The sequence below is a fragment of the Gopherus flavomarginatus genome, chromosome 2 (genome assembly GCF_025201925.1).
Source record: "Gopherus flavomarginatus isolate rGopFla2 chromosome 2, rGopFla2.mat.asm, whole genome shotgun sequence".
NCBI lineage: Eukaryota > Metazoa > Chordata > Testudines > Testudinidae > Gopherus > Gopherus flavomarginatus.
The window spans coordinates 279694258-279719658 of NC_066618.1; the positions used below are offsets into that span (position 1 = coordinate 279694258).

At 40.7% G+C, this 25401-nt stretch overlaps 1 protein-coding gene across 2 annotated transcripts in view; it reads left to right on the top strand.

The window, feature by feature from the left end:
- FER1L6 (fer-1 like family member 6) overlaps positions 1–25401 on the top strand; it is a 140628-nt gene that overhangs the window by 19066 nt on the left and 96161 nt on the right. Inside the window, exons 1-6 of one of the 2 annotated variants that reach the window (XM_050940491.1) lie at positions 2919–2977; positions 17296–17378; positions 21738–21867; positions 23098–23152; positions 23266–23397; positions 24015–24077. In XM_050940491.1, the coding sequence (XP_050796448.1) occupies positions 2943–2977; positions 17296–17378; positions 21738–21867; positions 23098–23152; positions 23266–23397; positions 24015–24077 (498 nt within the window). In that variant the 5' untranslated portion in view covers positions 2919–2942. Of the gene's footprint in view, positions 1–2918; positions 2978–17295; positions 17379–21737; positions 21868–23097; positions 23153–23265; positions 23398–24014; positions 24078–25401 lie in introns of those variants that run through there. The other variant, XM_050940492.1, reaches the window with a different exon arrangement.

Consider the following 25401-nt stretch of genomic DNA (forward strand, 5'->3'; position numbering starts at 1 on the left):
ATGCCCAAGGGTGGATCCCACTTAACTCATTGGTACTCTACCTTCACACATCACATTGCAGGATGTTAAATTGCAGAGATTGACGTTTATGGTTTTCCCTGTGGCTATAGGGCAGGGCCCCTTGTTCCTTTAACCTTTTCCATTTTTCCCATATTTTTCTTACAGTTGCTGTTTAAGCAATTGTATTTGATTTAAACTTAATGTAGTGACCAGTGGATCAGGGAAGTGGCCGGTGAGGAGAGAGTATCCTGGATTGGGGACACCCTAGCTCCTGTCCTAAATGACCGTGATAAAAGTACGGATTCAGCCTCCCAGGAATCCTGGGCCCAGCCTTGTCAGGGTTACGAGGACTCTGATATGCCGGAAATTGAAAGAGGAATCCTCAAGGTCAGGAAGCCTTTCAAGTAAAGGAAGTTGGGGCGAGAAGCCAGATCGTTTTGTGGTCTGATTCCATTGGGATAGCGCAGAAGCCAGGGAAGTTCCCCACAATAGTGGGACCATTCCTCGCCTTACACCAGTAAACTGTTCCTCTTTAGCATCATGGTTCACTCCCTCATTCTGTGGGCTGGCAAGGGTTGGGAATGCTGTGGAAACAACCTTGAGGGAAAAGCAGGAGAAAATGGGGCCCTTACCTCTCTCTCAATGCCTTCTGAGTGATGCTTGAAGAAGCATCAACCAGATCCTCAGTCAGGGAATGGTGGGCATGTCATGGGCGTGATTGATGGAAGACAAGGTGGGGAAAACCAAAGGATGTTTTTTGTTATCTAAAGAATTAGATGTGTGTGCACCACTCACTATATTCCAATATTTTGTTGAAATTAATATTGCATGTTGGGTTTTGATTTATCAAATTTATGTTGCAGAAAGACACAACACAGACCAACATTTTAAAAAGGGACTAGTGATTTGAGATGCCTCCATTCTTGGATACCTATTTAAGAATTTTTAGAGGCCTCTTGCAAAAAGATATGAGAAGAAGAAGAAATACCAAACGAGTGGGAAAATGGTTGTATAGTGAAGCTGCACTGGAGGAGCATTCAAGTGCTGTCCACCCCAAGTAAAGTATTTACATGCATTATCCTGGGCAGAATAAAGAAAGCAGTAGATTCAAGGCTACAGCACTGACAGGGAGGAGATATCATGCACAGATCAGACAGTAACCTTATGTATCTCCATAGAACTGTTGATCAAACGTCAGTCACCATTTTAGATGAATTTCATAGATTTTCAAAAATCATTTAATGCAGTGGATAGAATGGTCTTATGCAAGCTGCTATGCCGCTGTGGGGTCCCCCAGAAATTTGTTAACATCATCCACAGTTTCTATAAAAATAGGACATGACAAGTAATGCATAATAGCCAGTTGACTAAGCCATTCGAGAATGCTACCAGCATCAGACAAAGATGTCTTTTGTCATTCATAATCTTCTTATTGGTAATAAGAGACACCACAGAGTGACCAATGGGTATAAAATGGACTCTCACACTGACGCTCAGAGGATCTTGACTTTGCAGACATCAATCTTCTGTCTCATACCCACAGAGACATTCAACCAAAACAAACGATTTTCAGATCTCTGTGCAATTAGTAAGGTTGAAAATTAACAGCAAGAATATGAAAACCATGAAAATCAATACACAACAAGAATCACTCATAACACTTCCTGGGACTGACATAGAAGAGGTTTAACACTTCACATCTCTTGGCAGTATCATAAGCAAAAACAGTGGAATAGATAAAGATGTTAAAGCCAAAATAGCAAAAGCCAGACATGCCTTTGTAACTTTGAAGCCAATCTGGTGAAATAGAAGCCTTGTCCACCAAACCAAACTTTGAATATTTAACACCATTGTAAAGTTTGTCTTACTGTATGGCAATGAAATTGGAGACTTATGAACAGTTTACTATCTAAACTTGAAGTTTTCACAAATATCTGCCTGAGACAAATTCTTAGTATTAGATGTGCAGAAAAAAATCACAGAGCTTTGGAGCAGGACAAAACAGAAACGAGTAGGACAGGAAATTACAGAATGAAAATAGAGAGAGTTAGGACACTCATGGGAAAAAGACACGAGCAACATGACAAGAAAGGCATTAGATTGGAATCCCCAGGGAGAGAGGCGAAGAAGTAGACCAAGGACTACATGGAAATGCACAATCAAAGCAGAATTGAAAGCTATCAAAATGCCATGGGAAGAAGCCAAGACTGCAGCAAGAAATCATCAAAGATGGAAGGTGGTAGTGAAGGCCCTATGTTCTGTATGGAATAAAAAGGCATAACCCAAGTCAAGGTAAGACACCTTAAAGGGGCCTCATTTTCAGAGGGCAGGTCCTCAGCCAGGGCTGGATTTACACCTTACACACCCATAGGCACAGCATCTTCAGTGCTCCTCTACTTACAGCTGACCTCTGTGTTGCGCACAGTTTCAGGGAGGTAAGGCGCTCCTAGAATTCTTGTGCCCCTAGACACATGCCTACTCTGCCTAATTGGAAATCCAGCCCCGTACTCAGCACTTCCTGAAATTTAGGCCCTTTTAAGGAGTCTCAAAGTGGGCACCCAAAACCACTAGTCACTTTTGTAAATCTTGGCTATAATAGGATGGGCAATTTTTACTATCCTTTTGGCTCAGAAATGTTATTAGAAAACATTACGTGGTGATCTCTTTCTTTCTTTCTTTCTTTCTTTCTTTCTTTCTTTCTTTCTTTCTTTCTTTCTTTCTTTCCAGTAGTATTTGGTAAACAAAGATTTCAGTAGACTAAAGGAGAGTTAATGTTTACACAGTCACAGAGTTTTTAGTCCTGGTGCAGTGTTTACCAATCTGACTAACCTGTCACTGCATTTTATACATGCAAGTAGATGAAACATAAATACCGATATGAGGTGGGGTGTATGTTCAGAATGTAACAGGCAATCACTGCAAGAAAAACATTTTCTAGCAGGATGGAGCCCTCAGAAAGCACTCCACAGTCCCACAGGTATGTCTAAAAGCCTCAAGTATTTCTTCCAAGGCTTGATTTTTATTCAGCTAGTTAAATCTTATGAAATTTTCTTGAAGGAAAGGAAACCTAGCAAACCCTTTAATGATGTTTAATTGGCTATGTGCAATTAGTAAGGTTGAAAATTAACACCAAGTAGTAATAATTGCCATTGCTGTTTTATATGTTCATGTTCCCCAGTTCTTTGTACTTTATCCAGTCCTTTACACCTGTGCAAAGTCAGTGTACAATTTTTTGAGGTTGAGATGGTGAAGGCTTACACCCACATCAGATGTAAATGACTACATAAGGTGCAAGGAAGTGGAGACACGGGCCCTGCGTGTATAATCTGTCTCTCTCTGAATTTGTGTGTACATGTCTGTATATAATGTACCAGAGCCTCAGCTCCTGTAAATTGATATAGCTGCATTCCATGGAGTAAAACCGCTCTATCCCAGTTGAGGATCTGGCCTGTTTTATAATATACCTTGTAACATAATATATTACAAATATTGCGTTCCTGTAAAAGTTGCTGCCTTCCTACAGGACAGGAAGAATTTTAGAGAAACAGGACTGTGAATAGAGGGGTAAATCTTGTCTCTTTGTCTGTGGCATCAGAGAGCCATAACTTGCAATAAGATTGGCAAGGTCCACTGTGTAGAGGGCCAGTGTGAAGGGGTTCGTGGTTGGGGATTACACAGATCTACTGGCCACATGCCTGTGCATTTGGGAAAGTGCTAATGTTATTCAGTGGCCTGACCCCTAAGTCTCAGCCAAGCCTGGATATTCTGGCTTGGCAGCAGGCAGGGGGAAGAATTCCTCCATCATATAGCACAGATAACTCTGAGGTCTTTTCAGTGTTGTCGTATTTTTAGATTTTAAATCATCTGTGATATAGTTTGACACTCTTTCAAAGCATGTAGATTAGCCAACGTGTGTTTTTAAGGTTGTCAAAGGAAGCAAATAATGATCCATTTAGCAAGGTTGCTTTGAATAAACCTACAGTTCAACTGTCAAATCTGATGTCAGTTATTAAAAATATGTAAATGTTTAGACAAATAGCACTGATGAAATCAGATGATCACAGTGGCTGACCTGTAAGACATCACTGATGGTATTATATTGATGATTAGATATTAGAGGTTCAAATGCAATATATGGGAATATATCACTGTGTATCTAATAAAAATTAGTTCCAATACTGGTGCATGCACATGTACAGTGGTTAATTTTAAACAATAGGCCATCAAATAGGATCACGTATCCAAGGCATTAATCCAGCTACAAGAGGTGCAGGCAAACTTTGGGGATTGGAAGACCTCCATTCAGAAGTGGTCTTGGCACCTGGCCAAAATGATCTTCAGTGAGTCCCTTTGATATGTATCTGGTTGAGTCTGCCTTGGACATCATATGGGTTTGGTGTGTTGTGTTGTGAATAAGCTAAATCTTTAATATGACAAATCCTTTGACCTTCAAAACGCAAAAATGGTGTAGAATTAGGAGAGATGAAAATGGGCAAAGGAAGATGGCTGGATCTGTTAGACTGTGCAATAATGTGCAGGAGATCAGACTAAATGATCATGATGGTCCCGTTTGAGCTTTAAAGTCTGTGAGTCTATGAGACTCCAAAGAAAATCCCACTATTGAATCATAGTAGGACAAAACATTTTAAAATATACTCTATGGGCTAACAAGTAATGTCTCTCTCTAATCTCTATGATTCTATGAAAAAGAAGCATGAAATTAACTCTTCATTAAACCCTCTATTAAGATGCATCCTGAATTCCATTTGGCAGAATAGAATGGATGAATTTGATACAGTGAATTTCTTTCCTGGGACTTCCTCTAGTGGTATGAATGGAATTCTAGTTTGTTGAAAATTGTTACTGAATTAACAAATAATGTTTACATTATAATTTCTAGTTGATTACTTTTTATATTAAAGTTCCTTCTTACTATAATAACTAAGTTTTACTCTTAGAAATGATCCGTTTAAATTAGGGAGATAATTTACTTTCCCCTGTAATTTCGCTCCTGTTGAGAGCACTATATATTGGGAAATGATTAAGGAAGCTAGGAGCCTTCCTTTAAAAAAATATTTTTTAGGAAATATGTATTGATGCGAGAATTACATTCCCTTCATTTGCATTTGTTCAGCACAGACAGATTAATGACTGTTCCCATAATAAAATGTTGTTGGATTTATTGGAAAATTCCATGGACAGTTAAGTTTTGATTGAAAGAGTTAGAATTTAAAACAGCCAAAAAAACCTATGCACAAAACCAGACTCACCTACTGAATTCCACATACATGTGTGTGAAGCAAGTGAATTTTTCTTTCTTTTTTTACATTTTTTTTCCAGGTAAATCTAGTGGAGGTCATTGGGAGCGTAGCAGTTTGGGCTGGTTAATATATGAGCTTCACCAAAACTTTTGGTCATTTCATAAACTTTTTTTTTTTTTAATGGTTCAAAAATGTTGTTTAAGGGCCACCTCACCAATAGCTACTTCTGATAAGAAAGGACCTTGTGGGAGTAGCCAAACAGTCCTGCGTAATCCCTCAGAATTAGGCATAAGTAGGATTTAAGTAGTGCATATACCTAATGCCGACTATGCTCAAGAGTGAATTCCACCCAAGTTGCCCAGCTGGTGGAAAGCACATGCACCAGAGAGTTTTAGGGAGGGCAGAAACGATCTTGTCCACCTGGTATTCTTGTGCATTACATTCTGCGTAAATCCTGAATGAATTAGCAAAGACATAAAGAAAATTCATCAGTTTATATCAAGTCATGGCAAATGTACGGGACTGCTATAGGATCTGTATTAGGTATGGGCTTCACAGAGCCCACACAGAGCCTCGAGCTTCTCGAGTTCTTTTGTTTTTCATTCTCCACAGGGTCAATTATAGTGGCAGTAATAGTAGAACATATAGTACAATGCGCTCATGAAGCCTCCAAGCCACTACTGGATAGACCATGCATCCTTACAGAGTCAAATTTCAGGAGATTTCAGGAAAATAAACCTAAATCAACCCTTTTGAAATATGTCAGTGATGTATAAATACACCAAAATGTCTGTGTTCCCATCATGGCAAGATTATCTCAGTTGACACTAGACTGGACACACATGTACCCCATTGGCTGTTCAGGGCATGCTTGACTGCATCCTATTTGTTGGTCAGCTTACTTTATCACAACAAGTTATGTTAAATAATAAAGTGTGATCAAGTTTAAGCTGTTCTCAAGGGTGGCCAAGATCTGCTTGAAGCAGAGTCTGAGGGTGTGGGGAAATATGGCTTTTCTGGGACTAGCCAGGTCAGTCCCTGGCACTGGTAAGAGAAGTCTCAGAGCTGCCCTAATTTGTGCCAAACTGCGGGCTGGTCTACACTAGGGGAGGGGATCGATCTAAGATACGCAACTTCAGCTACGTGAATAACGTAGCTGAAGTTGAAGTATCTTAGATCGAATTACCTACAGTCCTCACGGCGCGGGATCGACGTCCGCGGCTCCCCCTGTCGACTCCGCTACCGCCACTCACTCCGGTGGAGTTCCAGAGTCGACAGGAGCGCGTTCAGGGATCGATATATCGCGTCTAGATGAGATGCGATATATCGATCCCCGAGAAATTGATTGCTACCCTCCGATATGGCGGGTAGTGAAGACTTAGCCTGCCTGTGGGTCTCATAGAACTGTTCCAGCAGTCATAAACAGCTGCAGCACAGCAGTACTCTAGCCATGCCCCCTATGTGCTTCCTAAACTGGGGATTGACAAAGTGATGGGGAGATGGCAGAGTCTCTGTGCTGGCCTTATGCCAGTGAGGTTTTTCTCTATGCCAGCGGATTTCCTCAGTGGCCAGAACCACTGGGTGTGCAGACCTTTTGTTCCAGCAGAGCCAACACACTGGAACTGTAGGTCATTGATGAATTGCGCCGTTTTTCTTCAGCTTCCAAGCTGCAGACCTCTGTTTTCCGAAACCATTGTAGAGGATTCCATTTTTCATTTGCTGCAGATGGATCAAATGGCTTCTGTATCCCAGCCATATCTGTGAATTGCAGGTCTGTTCATGTGAGCTGCAATGGCAAAATGATACCCTAGATGTGTGTTGAAGTGAAGTCTACATGTCTGCAGCAAGAAGTTACTGTCCTTGCATATTAATTTGTTTAAGGCATAAACTTATAAAGAATTTGATGAGAAGGGGAAATTAAGGTTTAACAAGGAAAAACTCCAAGTAATTTCAATTTTGAGTAAGGCTTACTCTTTTGCTCACCTCTTAACAAGATTGAAACAAATTTTTCCAGCTGTCTTCTAACTTGAAACGCAAATTGTAATTATCCGGTTTCTGAAAGAATATCATACAGTGCCAGATGTAATCAGAAAGCGTCTGTGAAAGATAAGGCTTACATGAAAAAGAAAAGGCATAATAAATCATTTTGGAAAGTTGGCAAGATAATGTGAAACTAGCATGGAAAAAGCTAACGGGGAAGCGGTGCAATATACAGTTTGTGTGTACATTTCAAGGAAAGGGAGTAGTGAAACCTTCTAATCTGGAGGACTGGTTGATTTAGGGCTTTGGTAATGGCATCTGGAACCTCCCTTTTCTAGGTCACTGGCCCAAATCCAAGGAGGGTAATGATCAGAAATTGTTACTCATCTGTTGGAGTGTTTGGTGTCCAATTATTATTGCATTTATTATTTTTGTTGAGGTAGTACTTATGAGCCCCAGCAGTTATGAACTGGGTCCCCATTATGCTAAGCCCTGTACAAACAAAGAACAAAAATAGCCCCTGCTCCAAAGAGATTACAGTCTAAGTAAGTATCTCATGTTAAATGAGTTGATGGTCTCCATCTATCTTGTAATGGGCAGGTGTTTCTAGATCAGTGGGGATTTCTGGTATTTACCTGATTTAAACAAAACATGTCAAGTAATTGTGAACCCTCAAGTTGTTCACACAAGTAGCCTATGGGAACACATGGTACAGTAGAAACTCAGAGTTATGAACACCAATGTTACGAACTGACCAGTCAACCACACACCTCATTTGGAACCAGAAGCATGCAATCAGGCAGCAACAGAGACCAAAACAAACAAACAAAAAAGGCAAATACAGTACAGTACTGTGTTAAACGTAAACTACTAAAAAAATAAAGGGAAAGTTTAAAGAAAAAAGATTTGACAACGGAAATAAATTGTTTCTGTGCTGGTTCCATTAAAATTAAGGTGGCTAAAAGCAGCATTTTCTTCTGCATAGAACATTTTCAAAGCTGTATTAAGTCAATGTTCGGTTGTAAATCTTTGAAAGAACGTTTTGTTCAGAGTTATGAACAACGTCCATTCCCCAGGGGTCTGTAACTCTGAGGTTCTACTGTATATTATTGCCATTGTCCTTCCTTTCCCTCACCCCTCCTTTTATTTTGTTACTTTTACTTGTTTTATCTTGCCTTAAACAAGCTTGTAAGAACCACATCTTCCTCAGTATTTGTACAGCACTTACCACAAAGGGGTCAAAATCCTGAGTCCTTGGTGCGCTACCACAATACAAATAATAAATAATATGATAAAATCACCATCCTGGGGGCACGCAGTGAGCGTCATGCTTTGCTGACAAGCTCAGCAGAGGCCAAGGATTGAGAAGGCCTGGAGAATGAACTAATTACCTTTTCATCCCAGGTGGTGATCCCTCCAGGTTCCTTGTAGTTTCCCAGTACAGTGTGCCTTATTTGCCACCAAAAAAAAACTATGAACTTGCTGCTTTACTTTTCATTACTGCTTATTAAGTATTTTTTTCATCGCATGTACTGTGTCCACAGGTGTGATCAATTATAACAAGGCATGAGCATTAAATACTTTAGTCATCATTGTGAGATAGTTATTTCCTGGACAGGAGATGACATTGATACAGCTCTTCTGCCCTGGTCAGAAAGTTCTGATAATTTGCAATGCCATCCTAACAATCGGCACGACTGTACATGTGTCAGCTATGAGTGCACCAGTTCGGAAATGTGCTAGCAGCTCTGTCTACTTAGTCAGTTCTTCAGGGGATGTTTCATCCCTGGCTGAGCTCTGGGAAGGTATTAAGTATCTGAAAGTAAGCGTCTCTGATCGTCACCATCTAGAAAGGCTTGTCAATGCTCTTTGATGAAGAATATTAATATGTAAAGAGGAAGGTGCCTCCAGTGAAGACTCTATTTCCAGAATGTCCATTCAGCACTCTGGCTGGTTACAAGCGGAATAGATCAGTAGTAGAAGGAAAATAGCTCCCTTCATTTATGTTTAGTGATTAACAAGTCCCTGAAGTGTCAGATAATCTCACTTTTCAACCACTTCTCTGTCTTTGCCTCTTTTCCATTTTGGTCATCTCTCCCCAGAGCAAGCGATTTGTTTAAAAGAACAGAAATGGTGTTATTTTTTGTTCTGGTGTTCTTTCACCAGAACAGGAGAGATTGTTGGGAAATTGGAGATTTTGCTAGGATATTGGTGACGATCATATAAGGACCACTGAAATTTTAAGCTGTTCTTATCTGAACAGATTGTCGCCTTTTTTTAGTTTCCTTAAAAAAAAATCTTCCTAAGAGGTGGCAAACACACCCACATGCCCTGTGTTGGTGGCAGCAGATGGGAGTGAATAACTGATGGGACAAAACATAATGTTATGAAACTTTGTGTAAGAGGAGACAAACTTCTGAGTGGTCACACAGAATAAGTCAATAACATTTTTTCTTACATACTGTTTATAAATCTGATCTCTCTCTCCCTCCCTCCCCCCCCCCCCAGTGTTGCTTTTGCCACATCTACCTTCCTTGGGATCTGAGAAAACCTGTAAAAAGATTAAAGGTCATGACTGGGGCCCTAACAAATTCATGGTCCATTTTGGTCAATTTCACAGTCATAAGATTTTAAAAATCACAAATTTCATTTCAGCTATTTAAATCGGAAATTTCAAGGTGTTGTAATTGTAGGGATCCTGACCCAAAAAGGAGTTGTGGGGAGCATTGCAAGGTTATTGTTTGGGGGTGGGGGAGGTTGTGGAACTGCTACTCTTACTTCTGTACTGCTCCTAGCTATGGCACTGTCTTCAGAGTTGCATAGCTGGAGAGCAGCAGCTGCAGTCGGGGAGCCCAGCTCTGAAGGCAGAGCCACCGCCAGCAGCATCACAGAAGTATGGATGACCTGGTATGGTATTGCCACCCTTACTCCTGTACTGCTGCTGGCAGAGTGCTGCTTTCAGAGCAGGGCACCTGATCACCAGTCACTGCTCTGTGGCCACACAGCTCTGAAGGCAGTGCAGAAGTAAAGGTAGCAATACCACGGACCCCTCTAAAATAACTTTGCAACCCCCCCTGCAACTCCCTTTGGGTCAGAACCCCCAATTTGAGGAATGCTGGTCTTCTTCATGGTGGGAGACCAGATTTCACAGTCTATGATGCGTTTTTTCTGGCTTTGAATTTGGTAAGGTCTTAGTCATGAGCATAAACTGAACTGCAGAAACTTTTAATTGCTCTAGATGTCTGCAGCTGGCATATCTAAGTCCAGTGGTCTTGTCCAATCAACTAACTCTCAAATCATTAAAATAGCTGCTACCAAATTAGGCTATTACAATCTACTCAGGAGTAACTGAGACAGCTTTGGAATGACTTTTACTGAGATACATCATCATCTCTCCCAGTTGTTGAAGTGTACCTTTTCTTGCTCTATTTCATTATTAAAAAAGGCATTAGATATTTTGGCTCAGGACTGACTATGTTCACACAGTATATGGCTGACACAGGTGATTTCCCTAAACCAAATTTGAATCCCTTTCCCCCAGACATGCTCTAACACTTTCAATCTGCTTTGTGCCATTCTTTCCCCATATTAGCAAGTTATATAGAGCTACTTTAATGCCTTCTGAGTTAATGAATATCTGAGAGAGATTTTATGTATGAAGAAGGTTGGTAAACGATTTTTTTTCTGTATGAAAAATGTAGACAAAGATGAAACATTTCAGTGTTCTTGCCATTTCAGTTTGATCAAACGCTTGCAAATGCACATTGCTTGCTTCCTCAGTTCTGTGTCTCAATTGCTTGTGGTAGATTTAAAATCAAGGGGTGAAATCCTGGCCCCATTGAAGTCAAATTTTAACTTCAGTGGAGCCAGAAGTTTCACCACTGATCTTTATTATTGTTCTTTCTGTTTTACTGGTTATGTCTCCTTCAGTTCTATCATTAATCTGTCTGAGAACTGTGGAAAAAAAATTGCAAAGGGTTGCTTTATTTCTTAACTGAGTTTTACAGTGGCTGTCTGGTTTGTTCATCATCTGATTTCTCCTGGCACTATAGTTTTGTTGATACTGTTCAAATTTTAGCATTTAATTAGTTTTCATTAGGTCCACATGGAAGGAATCATACATTTTTAGTGCATTATGCCTGTAAGATGCAGCACTGCTGAGATTCCTATTGGGTCTGGTTATTGGACTGAATCCACTGTCTCAGAGATAAATACATTTCAGTCTGACCAGACAGCCTTTTCAGTTTTCAGTAACATTGCCTTCCTAATTAGGCAAACTTGGAGGCTCCAGAAAATTCATTTTTGCTTTTTTAAGGAACTATCCCTTCCACTTACCTCTTAGACATCTGTGTCTTTTCCCTAGTTGATTCAGACTTACTTTTTGTGAAAAAATATTTTTGTTCCTATAGCAGTTTGCAGACTTAGGGCTTGTCCACACTTACTGGGGGATTGACGAGCTGTGATCAATGCATCGGTGGTCGATTTAGCGGGTCTTCACTAGACCCGCTAAATCAATTGCAGATCGCTCTCCCATCACCTCCTGTACTCCACTGGATTGCGAAGAGTAGGACGAGTCAACGGGAGAGTGTCTCCCATCAACATCGTGTAGTGTGGACCCTGTGGAAGTAGATCTAATCTATGTTGATTTGAGTTACGCTATTAACGAATTTCCCCTGTAGTGTAGACAAGGGCTAAGTTCCTGCAAAGGGAGTAAAAGAAGACATACTCATTTTCTACTGTATTTGTTTTATGTACAATGAAAGACCTGACCAGCATTGCCATTGTTCAAGATGGTTTAAGTTAACACCATCTGAATTATTTTCAAGCCTCATTACTGACCACTAAGTTCTTAGGCGTTCAGATTTTTGCCTTGGAATGTGTGATATCCCTTTTTTCTTGGGGGAAAACTGCATTGTGAGAAGCATGCACACAGAGAGCTGGTCTTGAATTGACATTTTAATAATAATTTAGTAATAATTAGTATCTTTCCTAGACCTAAAGAAGAGCTCTGTGTGGCTGAAGAGCTTCTCTCTCTCACCAATAGAAGTTGCTCCAGTAACACACATTACCTCACCTGCCTTGTGTCTCTAATATTCTGGGACCGACACAGCTACAACTACACTGCATACATATATTAGCGACAAGCAGTACATAAGAGCCTCCTCCTGGATCAATCTATTTATCCATCTCTCTCTCCTTTCCTCCCTCCAGAGCCGCCCAAAGGGGAGGGGGGGCAAGTGGGGCAATTTACCCTAGGTCCCAGGCCCTACAGGGGCCCCCATGAGAATATAGTATTCTGTAATACTTCAACATTTTTTATGGAAGGGGCCCCCAAAATTGCTTTGCCCCAGGCCCCCTGAATCCTCTGGGCAGCCTTGCCTCCCTCCCACTGGGAGGAGTTTTATTACTCATTCCATATATTATAATAGAATACATCAGTTTATGCCAAGTGTCAGGTGTTTTCAAATTACCTCTCTAACTAATCCTGAAAGGTCTTCATTCCCTCCAACACCACACACCCCATTTCAGATCAACTAGGCTGAACGCTGTGCTATATTCTGAGTGTACGCAGTATATTTTTTTCAGGAATGAAGTATAAAGATTTTCTGCAAAGTGCAGCTTGGGATCAGTCTGTTTGGCCAGCTGTTTCTAGCTTCCACCTTGCTTTTGAAGAGAGGAATTTTTGTTTCAATGGGAAAACCACTGAACAGATTCCTCATCCCACCACCCTTCTCTCTACAGTGATGCACTCCTGGGACACAATATTTAGCATACGCTAAGGAGGAAAATGTTTGCAGGTACCACTTGCTAAAAACATCACTGATATTCCTCCCCAGCCCTAATCTCGTTTCTTGAAACAGAGATCACTCTCACACGCTGAGCTAATACAATTTCCAGCAATTTCACTCGGCAATATTTTCTAAAGAATTTAACTAGTTTTTATGTAACAGACATCAGTGTGTGATTGGCATAGTCACAGATTCTGAGGTCACAAGGGGCCACTATGATCATCTGGTCTGACACGTGTTTCCTAGAAAAAATTGCTAGGTCAGTTCTCCACGGTGGCTGATTTGTTTTCTTGACCTCTCCCCTGCATTGGGAAATAGTTTTCCTTTGAACTGATCACACAGATGAAACTTTTGGCTGTGAAACTCCATCCGATTGTGGGTCTGCACCAAGGTGCTCCATTGTCCCCAGTCTGGCTGCTCACCCCTTCTTCTGGGTTGGTGAAATGTCAGTGAACGTGTGTACCTCCACACTCACACTTTCAGCCTCTACACACCCCTGAGTTTTCAGTTTAGGCTCTCAGTTTCTCTGTAGGTTACTAGTAAAGGATACATCTGAGTGACTATTTGTAGTGTGAGACTAGTGGTTAATGTTAGAGTAGTGTCTTTATTGTTTTCATTCTGAAGGAGTTTAAGGGTCACAAGTCAGGAGGTGAAGGCTTTGGCAGCCATACAACATTTGGACCATGAGTCCATGCATCACTCCATCCATTCACAGTTTGGCGCCAGTGATGTTACACTGCAATGGGTTCCAAAGATGCTGCAGCTGTCTCTTCAGTAGGGTGGACACAAACTTTCCTTGGAAACTGCTTTTTGATAGATTTTTTTTTTTCAAAAAGCATCTGTTCAAACCTTGAATGATGATGCATGATGGGAAGGTTGATACAATTGTCCATATTAGAATTTTAAAAATCTTTTTCCTTTAAAAAATCTAGGAAATTACATACAAAAACTATGTTAAAAGAATATTATTGGGGTTGCCAAGTCAAGCACTTAAAAGTTAGGAAACACCAGACATACAGTTGCTCATGCAACATTAATTTGGCACCTTTGTGAATGCACATTGTAAAATTTAACAACTTAATCACATTTTCTTTTGCACAAGACATTTGCCTCACTTATTGCAAAAGTTAGACGCTCAGGGGGCTGAATAAAAATTGCACAGACATCTATAAATCTGGCACTTCTTAACTTTCAAGTGCTTGACTTTGCAACCTAAATAACATTTTTTAAAATATATTTTTGTATGTAATTATCTGTATACTTCTGGAATTCAGATAGAGGATGGGAGAAAATGGGCCATCCTTAACCACTGCCCTTGGAACAGAAGTGTGGCATAGGTATCAAGTTAGTAACATGAGAGTGATTATGCAGATGAGCTGACATCGTGCTTTTGAACATGTTTATACATTCCTAGATATATAGTATGGGAGTACTATGTGAATGCCCATCATAAGGCTTGGAGCACGGCCACTGTGAATGAGATTTTTCCAGAAGCCTGTACAGACTTAGACTGAGCTGAGTGCTTCTACAGTTAATAAAATGTTCTGGACCTTTTTTCCTGACAAGACTGGTTCCTGAATATTTATTATATGTGATAGGGACGACAATGCTGCACTGGGACAGAGAAGTCTTGGAGTCAGCATCTAGCTATGATCAGCATTTAAAAAAATAAGCTCAGGAAGAGATAGGATTTTGAAGCAGACCATCATAAACTCACAGAGCCATGCAAAACTCTGTTTATACGCCTTTGACACCTATTTTATCTCTTCGGCTGATATTCAGAAAGTTGTGCATGCAATTATGAATTTGTACATGTACTCACTGCGACTGCATATATAAATTGCTACAGTTGTGTCCATAAGTTAGGTTTGCAAAGTTTGTGCATTTTTGCATATTCAGTCACATGCACACTTTTCTGAAATTCTGGCCCATGTAGTACACACCACTCCCTTAGATGGACAACTTTGATTAGAAGAGGACTAAATGAGGCAATTGACAATGAACTAGTGATAGATGCTTTGTTCCAGGAAAATCTGTGTCCTACTGCAGTAGAAAAATGGTTAGAGGTTGTCAGCGCAGCTCAGGATGAAAACATCTCCAAAGTTTGTAATGTTTGGACCTATTTTTCATGGCTCATTATAGAGATAAGACCTAGCAAGCTGAAACATTTGACTGGACTACACCAGGATTACTTAGATTGTAAATTGTTTGGGGCACTGTGGGGGGTTTGCCTGTGTGCCCCAGGCCAGCACTACTATCTAATGGTGATACTCCAGTGCATAACACCTAACAGAAAGAGTCCAAGGGTCAATTTCCCTGGCAGTTACAGTTTGGGAAAACATGGCCCAATCACAAGAGTTAAAAGGCTGCTTTGCCTAGTAGCAATAGCTCATGGTACTGTCGCCCACCGGCAAGAGTCCAACAGCCACTTTGCCTAGCAGCTGTAGTTCCAGGGTAGTGTCGCCCACTGATGAGGTGCAGGAACCCATGCCAATCCTACTCCACTGGGTTCCAACCCTTGGCCCTTCAAAACAGTAGCCCTTGGACAGGGTTCAGGGACTGATACCCCTAAGCATATGTAATGCCGTTGTTGGCTGGGATCAAACCTGGGACTTCTGGAGCTTAATGCATGAGCCAAAAGACATGTCTTTTAGCCAAGGCTGTAGCAAGCTCATCAATCTCTAGCTGTTGTAGCTGCAACTAGAGGGGGACAGAGTGCCACACCAAGCAGGCATGGTTTACACAAGGTTACTCCTTGGGTCACTTCCTACCCTTGTTCCAGTCCCTCCGATGTCGTCCCAGCTGGACTTAGGATGCTTCCTGCATTCCCCTCTGATCCATCTCTGGAGTCTCTTCCACTGGCAACAGCAAATCATCGCCCTCAGCTCCTGCAGTCAATGGATTTCTAGCTGCTCAGTGATAGGGCTCAGTCCTTATTTATTTATTAGGTATATGCAGGGCTTGGTCCAGGCAACGTTGAGTCCTGGAGGCTTCCCAGCAGGAGGCTGCTGCACTCAGTTGGTCCCTCCTTGGTCAGCCCATACTGAGCTGAGTTGCTTCCTGGTAATTGCTCCCTCCACTGGTAACATGCCCAGCAGAAGTAGCGGGATGCGGCCTCTTGGGCCCAGAGCAGTTCTTTAATCCTCCCCTCACCAGTGTGGGGCTGGTACACCCTGTCAAAGGCAAGGACTGTCTTTGTTCTGTGTCTGTACAGCATCAAGCACAATGGTCCAGGCTGGAGCTCCTAGGAGCTACTGCAATACAAATAATAATAAATGGGACAGAGTATTGGGGAGTCATGTAGCCAGAAATGGGTGGGTGGATGGTTTACGTTTCCCCTCACCCTTGTTGAACCTTGCTAGGGGAGGAAATACTGTAATATTCTTTCAGCAGAAAGTGTTTTATATGACATTTGAGGAGCTTTTGGCTTTCTCTTCCATGTTTAAAACCAGTTTGACACACATTTTAAAGGGCTGTGGTGCCATGAAAATGGAAACACAAAAGTAAAAAGGGAAATAGAACAGAACTCTGAAAGCACAACCTGGATCTGTTCCAGAGCTGGGAGAATGGGGTTTAGCACTTTTGCTTTAAGTGTTTCAACCCAGGGACCTAAAACTGCTCTTGCTGAGGTTGGTGGGAGTTTTGCCATTGACTTAATCAGAAGCAGAATTGAGCCCTGAGTCCCTTCCATGCAGAATGCCTTTTTTGTATTGCATTTCATGTCACTGAAGCAAGAGATCTGGCAGCAGCGCAGCCAACAAGATGGTGGTTGAAGTATGCCTAAACAAACATTGTATGTTTATTTTAATTCACTGAAAAGCTGCTTTTGACTTGGAACCTGTAAACTTAATCTGCCAAGATGCTTTTAAACTAGCAAATACGGCTTTGGTCTCATCATGCTCAGTAATTATGTCATGTGGGAAGTCAATAGAAATAGAAGCCTAGCTTGGCTTTCCTTTCTTGACCACTGATTGGTTGCCTTTGTTTGAAATAAAGTTACCAGTACGTTCTGTAAGAAGTAAATAAATAAATATATTGCTCTGTATGTTCGTAAATTCACAAATAGAATAAAGCCAGAATAAAGCACAAAAACACAATAGAAATTTTTTCCTTGTCTGCTTTTATTACTTTTGTAGCAGGGGAAATGGAATATAAAGTAACAATCTTACTTGGATAATAACATCTGCTGAAATGAAATTGGATGTCTGTGTAGAACAAAACTTGAAGCTATCTTTCCTATGATTTTGTTTAACTTCTTTTTTCAGAAAGGGGCTGTTTGCTGGCATAAAGCTGAAGAAGAAGAAAAAAGGCGAGAAGGGGTTAATTATTGAAAACAAAGGTGCAGCGGGTAAGGCCTAGTAAATCAATATTACACTTGGTTAGAAAAGAGAATAAGGGTGAGATTATTTTATCCCTAACTTCACCTGTAAAATCATTTGAATTGAGCCTTACAACTATTGGTTTAAGAAATGATAAAATGGGCAGTAAATTCCATATCAGTCCTAACTAAATATAAAGACAGCCAACTCCTACAGGATTAGCTGTTTGGTCAAAGGCACTTAGAGATCATATGAGTGCAGACTATAGCATCTGAAATTAGTCTAATATTATAGAAATAAATGGTCAAAACCATTTTTCCTTTAGGAAAGCACTGAGTATTGGACAGTTCAATCTTTCTTGATACATATTGATTAAGTTACAGGAAATTTGAAATTCCATGCAGGTCACTGTGATTCCATTCAGAAGTTGTAAATCACAAGAGAAAAAACTTAGTGGTTTGTGTGATTATTGGAAGCCTGAGATAGAATTATAGTCCAGTCATTTTAAATACTAATTAAAATTTTATCTATACATGGATCTTGCATCCAAAATATACACAGGTTCCTATTTCTCCTTTTCCTACTGCACTTCTCTCTTCCAAACTCACATGAAATTCTCTGAGGTATCTTCCCCCACTACTTTACTCTCCTAATCCTATAGCTCTCCCTTTCACCTCCATCACATCAGCTATCTTATAGAGAAGGGGTTAGTTGAGTCTCACAAATCCTAGGTGTGAGGCCATGCCTTGAATTCTGTGGGGTCTTTTAAAATGTGGATTACAGTGTGTTTACTGCAATCTATGAATTATTATACAATAAAGAGCTGGCTGGTATGTATGTATATTATGACCCTCTATTGTAAAGAAACAGAATTACTTTACTGTGTGTCATAAACACTATATTGCTAACAGCTGCTACACCAAAGGCGATTCTCCTTTAGCTCACATGGCAAGGGCTTGAGCTATTGGAGAAGGAAGATCTGACTTTTGTATGTACTACTGCCATGTAGTTCTGAGGGAGCATGGTGTGCAGCATAGCAATAACCACTAAGTTCCTAGGTGGTCCTGTTTTTTTACAATATGTTACATTGCTTTCATTAGTGAAATCTGCTGCACTTTTCCATGCAAACACTCATGTTTCAGCAACTGCTTAATACAGCAGATTCTGCCATTAGACATCTACATCACTGTGTTGCACCTTCATACACATCATTAGTGCCCTTGATTACTAAACATCTGGACTATGGGAGAAATCTTTTAACATGACAGCAGGTTCCTTCTCGGTTCTGACTGAGGATTTTGTCTCCTGCTGGAGCTCACAAGATGTATCAAAGAAAGAGTACACTGTGGGATCATGTTCCATTGGCTGAATCATTTTCATTTTCTATCAGTGAATTCACACAAGGCAATATTTGTGGCTGATCAAAAATATCTGCTCAGATAGCATAAGGAAATTTTAAAGGAAAACCATTACAAAATTATTTAACATTTTTCATTGATAAAAAGGAACAAAAGATTTTTCTTGACAGAATATAATTCTGGCACATGGCCGTTCCCAGCTGGAAAAGAATTCTGAGTGTTTTAGCCTACAAAGTAAACAAAGTAAAGCAATAAAGTGCAGTAATCAAACACCACATGCTAGAGTCAATAGGACAGGGGCAACGATCATGACACTGCAGCAATGCAGAAGCAGAACAAAAGAAAAATGTAGAGAGGGGCCCTTAGGGCTAAATTAGTGCAGCTGGTCCTGATGGAGCAATGCCAATTTATGCCAGTTGAGGTTGAAGTCCTAGGCTTCAATCAGAACCATACCAATGTTTATGAAGATGCCTCCATGTCCAAGTTTTCCGACCCTTGTATTTACAGGCTTTTCTGTGTCTCTCATCACCATGCTACCTGAGTGCCTCTCACACATGGTTGGTAGTAGCTTCACAACTTCTCAGGGAAGGAAGTATTATTAGCAGCCCCATCTTGCGGATGGGGTACACAGGCATAGAGAGGTTAAAGGAAACACTTTCAAAAGTGTCCTCTGGTTTTGAGTGCATCAGTTTTACCCTTCAAGTGTTTCCAGTTGGGCAGCCAACTTCAATGGCCTTCATGTTTTGGACACATGCCGTAACTGTTGCTGAACTGCAGCATTTACCATGTTTGCGTAAAAATCCTTCAAAGTCACCCCAAATTAAAACTATCTCCATAACTCACTCCCCCCTAGTTAACTACCCCCCACTGGGGGCAGCCTGCACAAACTGAAAAGCTTTGCGCTGTGCCACAGAGAATAGCAGATTTGGGTTCTGTCAGGCCAAGTGCACAGAGGCAGGTAGTGAGTTTCAGAGCTGATGTCCCCTCATGGCAAATGACTCACTTCCCACCTCTTCCAGTTTACATCTGGGAGTTGTTAGCCTGAGTGCTCTGCCTATCTTAATGGCAGTATACAGCAGAGATGTAGTCTCTAAGCCAGCCTGCATTGATTTAGAGTTTCAATTGGAAGTCAGTGCAGGCTACAGAGCACAGGTGGGATATACTTCCTGCTGGAAACACTGCTTTGTTCATTATTATCTTTAATGGAAGAAGGAGTCAAACACCTTTAAGAAAAGGATGAAGGAAAATGTAGGTCCGCCACTTAGCCAGGAAGGAGAGCTAATACCAGATGACACCAAGAAGGCTGAGGTGTTTAACTCCTATTTTGCTTCAGCCTTCACTAAAAAAAAGTTAATTGTGACCAGATGCTTAACATAATCAATATTAACAAGGGTGCCGAAACAAAAGCCGGAATAGGGAAAGAGTAGGTTAAAGAATACTTAAATAAATTAGATGTATTCAAGTCAGCAGTGCCCGATGAAGTTCACCCTAAGGTACTTAAGGAACTAGTGGAAGCAATCTTGGAACTGTTAGCGATTATCTTTCAGAAGTCATGGAAGGTGGGTAAGGTCCCAGAGGACTGAAGAAGGGTAAGCATAGTACCTATCTTTAAGAAGGAGAACAAAGAGGACTGGGGAGTTATAGACCAGTCAGCCTGACTTTGATACTTGGAAAGATACTGGAATGAATTATTACACAATCAGTTTGTAATCCCTAGAGGACAATAGGGTGATAAGTAATAGCCAACATGGATTTGTCAAGAACAGAGTAACCGAATGTCCTTCTTTTGACAGAATGACTGGCCTAGTGAATAGGGGGAAGCAATAGATGTAATATACCTTGATTTTAGTAAAGCTTTTGACAGAGTCCCACTTGACATTCTTATAAACAAACTAGTGAAATGAGGTCTAGATGAAATTACTATGAGATGAGTGCATGGATGATTGAGCAACCACACTCAGAGTAGTTGTCAAATTGAGAGGGCATATCTAGTGGGGTCCTGCAGGGATCAGTCCTGGGTCCAGTACTGTTCAATATTTTCATTAATGACTCAGTTAATGGAGTGGAGAGCCTGTTTATAAACTTTGCAGATCACACCAAGCTGGAAAGAGTTGCAAGCAATGTAGGGGACAAGATTAGAATTCTTGATAAATTGGAGAATTGTTTTGAAATCAACAAGATGAAATGTAGTAAAGACAAGCACAAAGTACTACACTTAGGAAGGAAAAATCAAATGCACAACTAGAAAATGAGGAATAACTGGCTAGGTAGTAGTACTGCTGAAAAGGATCGGGGAATTATAGTGGATCACAAATTAAAAATGAGCCAAAAATGTGATGCAGTTGAACCCCCTTCCCACCACCTCAAAACCCCCCACCCTAAAATAATTCTGGGGTGTATTAACAAGAGTGTTGTATGTAAGACACGGGAAGTAATTATTCCACTCTATTTGGCACTGGTGAGGCCTCAGCAGAGTACTGTGTCCAATTCTGGGCACCAAACTTGAAAAAGATGCTCATATGGACAAACTGAAGAGTCCAGAGAAGAGCCACAATAATGATAAAAGATTAAGAAAACCTGACCGGTGAGGAAGGTTAAAAAATCTGCGTACTGTATATTTAATTTTGAGAAAAGAAAACTAAGAGGGAACCTGGTAACAGTCTTCAAAGAGGTTAAGGGCTGTTAGAAAGGGGATGGTGATCAGTTGATCTTCATGTCCATTTAAGATAGTACAAGATATAATTGGCTTAATCTGAAACAAGGGAGATTTAGGTTAGATATGGGGAAAAATTTGCAACTATAAGGATAATTAAGCACTGGAATAGATTACCAAATAGGGTTGTGGAATCCCCTTCATTGGAGGATTTTAAGAACAGGTTAAACACCTGTCAGAGATGGTCATAGTTATACGTGGTACTACATTGGTGCAGAAGAATGGACAAGAGGACCTCTTAGGGTCCCTTCCAGCTCTACATTTCTATGAGTCTATGACAGAAGGGGATAAATTTTCTTTATTTTTTTGTTAATTAGGTGAGCACGATGAAAGTGACAGTCTTCACCACGAGATATCTGGAGGACAAGAAGCGGGAGAGGGTGATTTCATGTATGATGACACTGCATCTTCAAGCGGCTTTGCACCTGCAGGGCTGCAGAGGAAAAGGTACTTTGCTGCATTACTAACATTTCCAGTTATTCCCCATCCCGTTCTTCTTGGTGACAGCACTGCTGTTGGCAGCACACTCCATGGCTAGAATATCAACTTGCTGAAAGTATGGATCTCTAGCCTGCTGTACTTCTACATGGTATATTGTGATTGTCACCAGACACAGGTCACTGCAGAATGTGAGTAATGGAGAGAGGACCAGGATTAAGCTGCTAATGAAAGTGAGTTAGAGAAAGAGGACAGAAATCTTGAGAGTTGTCATGGTTGATGATCTGGGAAAAAAAATGAGTCTGATCCAAGTCCCACTATAGTCAGCAGGAATTCTTTCATTTATTTCAGTGAGCATTGTATCATACCCTGTATTTATATCTGCTATATATCTATAGCTATATAATACTCTGCATGTGCAGAGTTACTTCGTATGTATGTAATGTCTGCTTGCTCAGAGTGGCATCGTGTCCCCTCTAGTGCAGTTTAGGTCCCTTAGAGATTGATGAGCCTGCTACAACCTTGGCTAGGAGACATGCGTCTGTTACAAAATGCTGACCCACACAGGGGTATCGGCAGTGGGGATCAAACCTGGGACCTCTGGAACTTAATGCATGAACCTCTACTGCCTGAGCTAAAAAATATGTCTCTGTTAGCCAAACCAGTAGCAGACTTATTAATCTCCCCTGGGCTAGACACCACTAGAGGGGGACAGAGTGCCACTCCAAGAAAGCAGGGGTTACATATATCATATATCAATGTATAGGATATCTATCTATGAACAGAGAGAGAGAGAGAGGCAGGTCTGATGAAGTTAGAATATCATATCCTGTGTTATGCAGGAGGTCAGGCTAAATGATCATAATAGTCCCTTCCAACCTTAAAATCTACGAATCTATGAACTGGATAAGAATCAGACAGAGATTTTCAGATCCCGGCATTAATTCCCTCTTTGCATTTTCATACTAAGCATTAAGATAAAATGTGAAGAAACATAAAGCTGTTTTGGGGAGATATGGAAATGCTTAGTATCATTATCCCCGAGAAATATCCCAGGGCTCACATTTGAAGTGAATGCTGGTGATATAAAATCAAGTAGCCCATCTCAAAACAAGTCACTAAAAAATAGTCGTTTCAAGGAAAATGGTACTAAACATGTCTCTTGAGCATGTGTCAAAGAACAAGAATGTAACATTTTTGATGGGTGATGCATAATATTCTGTTCTATAATTTAAACAGAGCAAAACTGGTGTCCAAAATTCATGATGGCGAAATAAAATCCCAGAATTATCAGGTGAGTAGACTGCATGCACACACTTATAATAACACTACTTATGCTAATTAAAATAACTGCTGGGATTGAATCTGAGGCTGTTTTTGTGCATGTGTTGTATCTGTGTCCTGCAGATCGCAATAACAATCATTGAAGCCCGGCAATTAGTTGGTGAGAATATTGATCCAGTGGTGATCATAGAGATTGGAGATGAAAAGAAGCAAACAACAGTCAAAGAAGGCACAAATGCTCCATTTTACAATGAAGTGAGTATCTTGCAGTTGGGAAGATGCTGTCTGAAATGGTTGCAGAATGGTGATTGTTCATATTACAGTGACTAGAGATTAATGACAAAAGCAATCTTATCTCTCGGACTTGTGAAGTTTGTCAGCAAGCTGTTAAAATTTAAACTATGGAAGAGCAAAAGTGACAACTCTGCTCCATTCTGCATTTCTCAACCTCTCTCTTTTCATGTTCCCTCCAATCTGATCAGCCGAGGACATGACTCGCCGTGTCTCATTCCTCCTCTACCACTCCCATCCTTCATTCATGAGCTTTTCCCAGACTAGTTTCCCCAACCCACCATCACACTCTCCAAGTTCAAATCGCTCTGACACTTGCTTTTGCAAGTTACACAAGGAGTTTGATAAAATAACTTCCAAAGCAAACCAAATTATTTCTTCTTCTGGGCTTCCTATCTTCTCTGCCTCTACCTTTTAGATTTAGAGCTCTTAAATAAATGTAGTGTGTGTTTAAAAATAATCACTTAGAAGCATATGTGCAAGTATATTAGATTAGGCCAGAACTTCAAACTGTGTGGCAAATAGTGCTTGCTAAAGACAGCATAAGGACAATACTAATCTGCAATTTTGTTTTTCCACAGTATTTTGTGTTTGACTTCATTGGACCTCAAATGCATTTGTTTGACAAAATTATCAAAATCTCTGTAAGTATTTTGGGAAGTTTTATGTTTTTTTATTAAACAAGGATCAAATATTTGGCTGTGTGTGTTATACTAGGCCTAACAGTGATGTTCATAAAAAGAGAAAAAATTTGTTTTAAATGGAAATGGTATCATGAGGTTGTGCGCTAAGGTGAAGTCAGGAATGGGGAAAGGTAGAAGTGGCAATGACTTAAAGAGACTTAAAACAACCCAACAGCCAGATCCAGTGTGAATTTTCATGGGCATCTTTTTGAAAGTAAATTATAAACTAGTGAACAGTGTGTTAGTTGGTTGGATATTTGAGTGGCGCATTTGCCTCACACTGGTCCTCTGTAGAGGATGAATTTCACCCAGTGTTAATGGAGCCCTCATTGTTGTCTTCATCCCTTTAATTTTTAACCTTCACATCAGTTTTTCTCAGTTTATTGAGCTGAAACTTTTTATTTTGGGGGGGCAAGGGGCGGGCGGTGCTTATCTCAGTTCTTCAGCCACAACCCAAGTTCATATTGAAAGCTGCATTCCAGCTCTTTAGGCATGAGCAATACCAGTGCTAAGACAATCCTAGCATTTTAATTGTTGCTTGTTACTCAGGAGGAGAAGGAACCCAACTGCAAGTTAAGTTGCTATGCTCAGTACTGCATTGACTCTGTTGTGGTGAAACCCCAAGGAGCAAATCCAACTGTCCCAATCAGTCTTGCTTTGAATACTGAAATGAACAAAGATACAGATACTTATTTTGTCAAAGATGGTTTCATGCACCTGATGAAAGCTGTGTGGCTCTGAATTAACTGCTAATCTCTGCCAGGAATATGTTCCTAAAATAATTGATTCTAGGAATGAAGAAGCATTTAAAGTATGCTGTGGGGAATGTGTGTGTTTCGCATAGCATTGAGAGGTTTAATATGTAAAACAGGTATAGATCACTTAAGAAGGAAGAATCCCATGCACCGCTACAAGCTGGGGACCAACTGGCTAAGCAGCAGTTCTGCAGAAAAGGACCTGGGGATTACGGTGGATGAGAACTGGATATGAGTCAGCAGTGTGCCCTCGTTGCCAAGGAGACTTAGGGCATATTGGGCTGTATTAGTAGGAGCATTGCGAGCAGATCGAGGGAAGTGATTATTCCCCTCTATTCTGCATTGGTGGGGCCACAGCTGGAGTAATGTCTCCAGTTTTGGTCCCCCTACTAGAGAAGGGATGTGGACAAATTGGAGAGAGTCTTGCGGAGAGCAACGAAAATGATTAGGGGGGTTGGGCACATGACTTACAAGGAGAAGCTGAGGAAACTGGACTTATTTAGTCTGAAGAAGAGAAGAGTGAGGGGGGA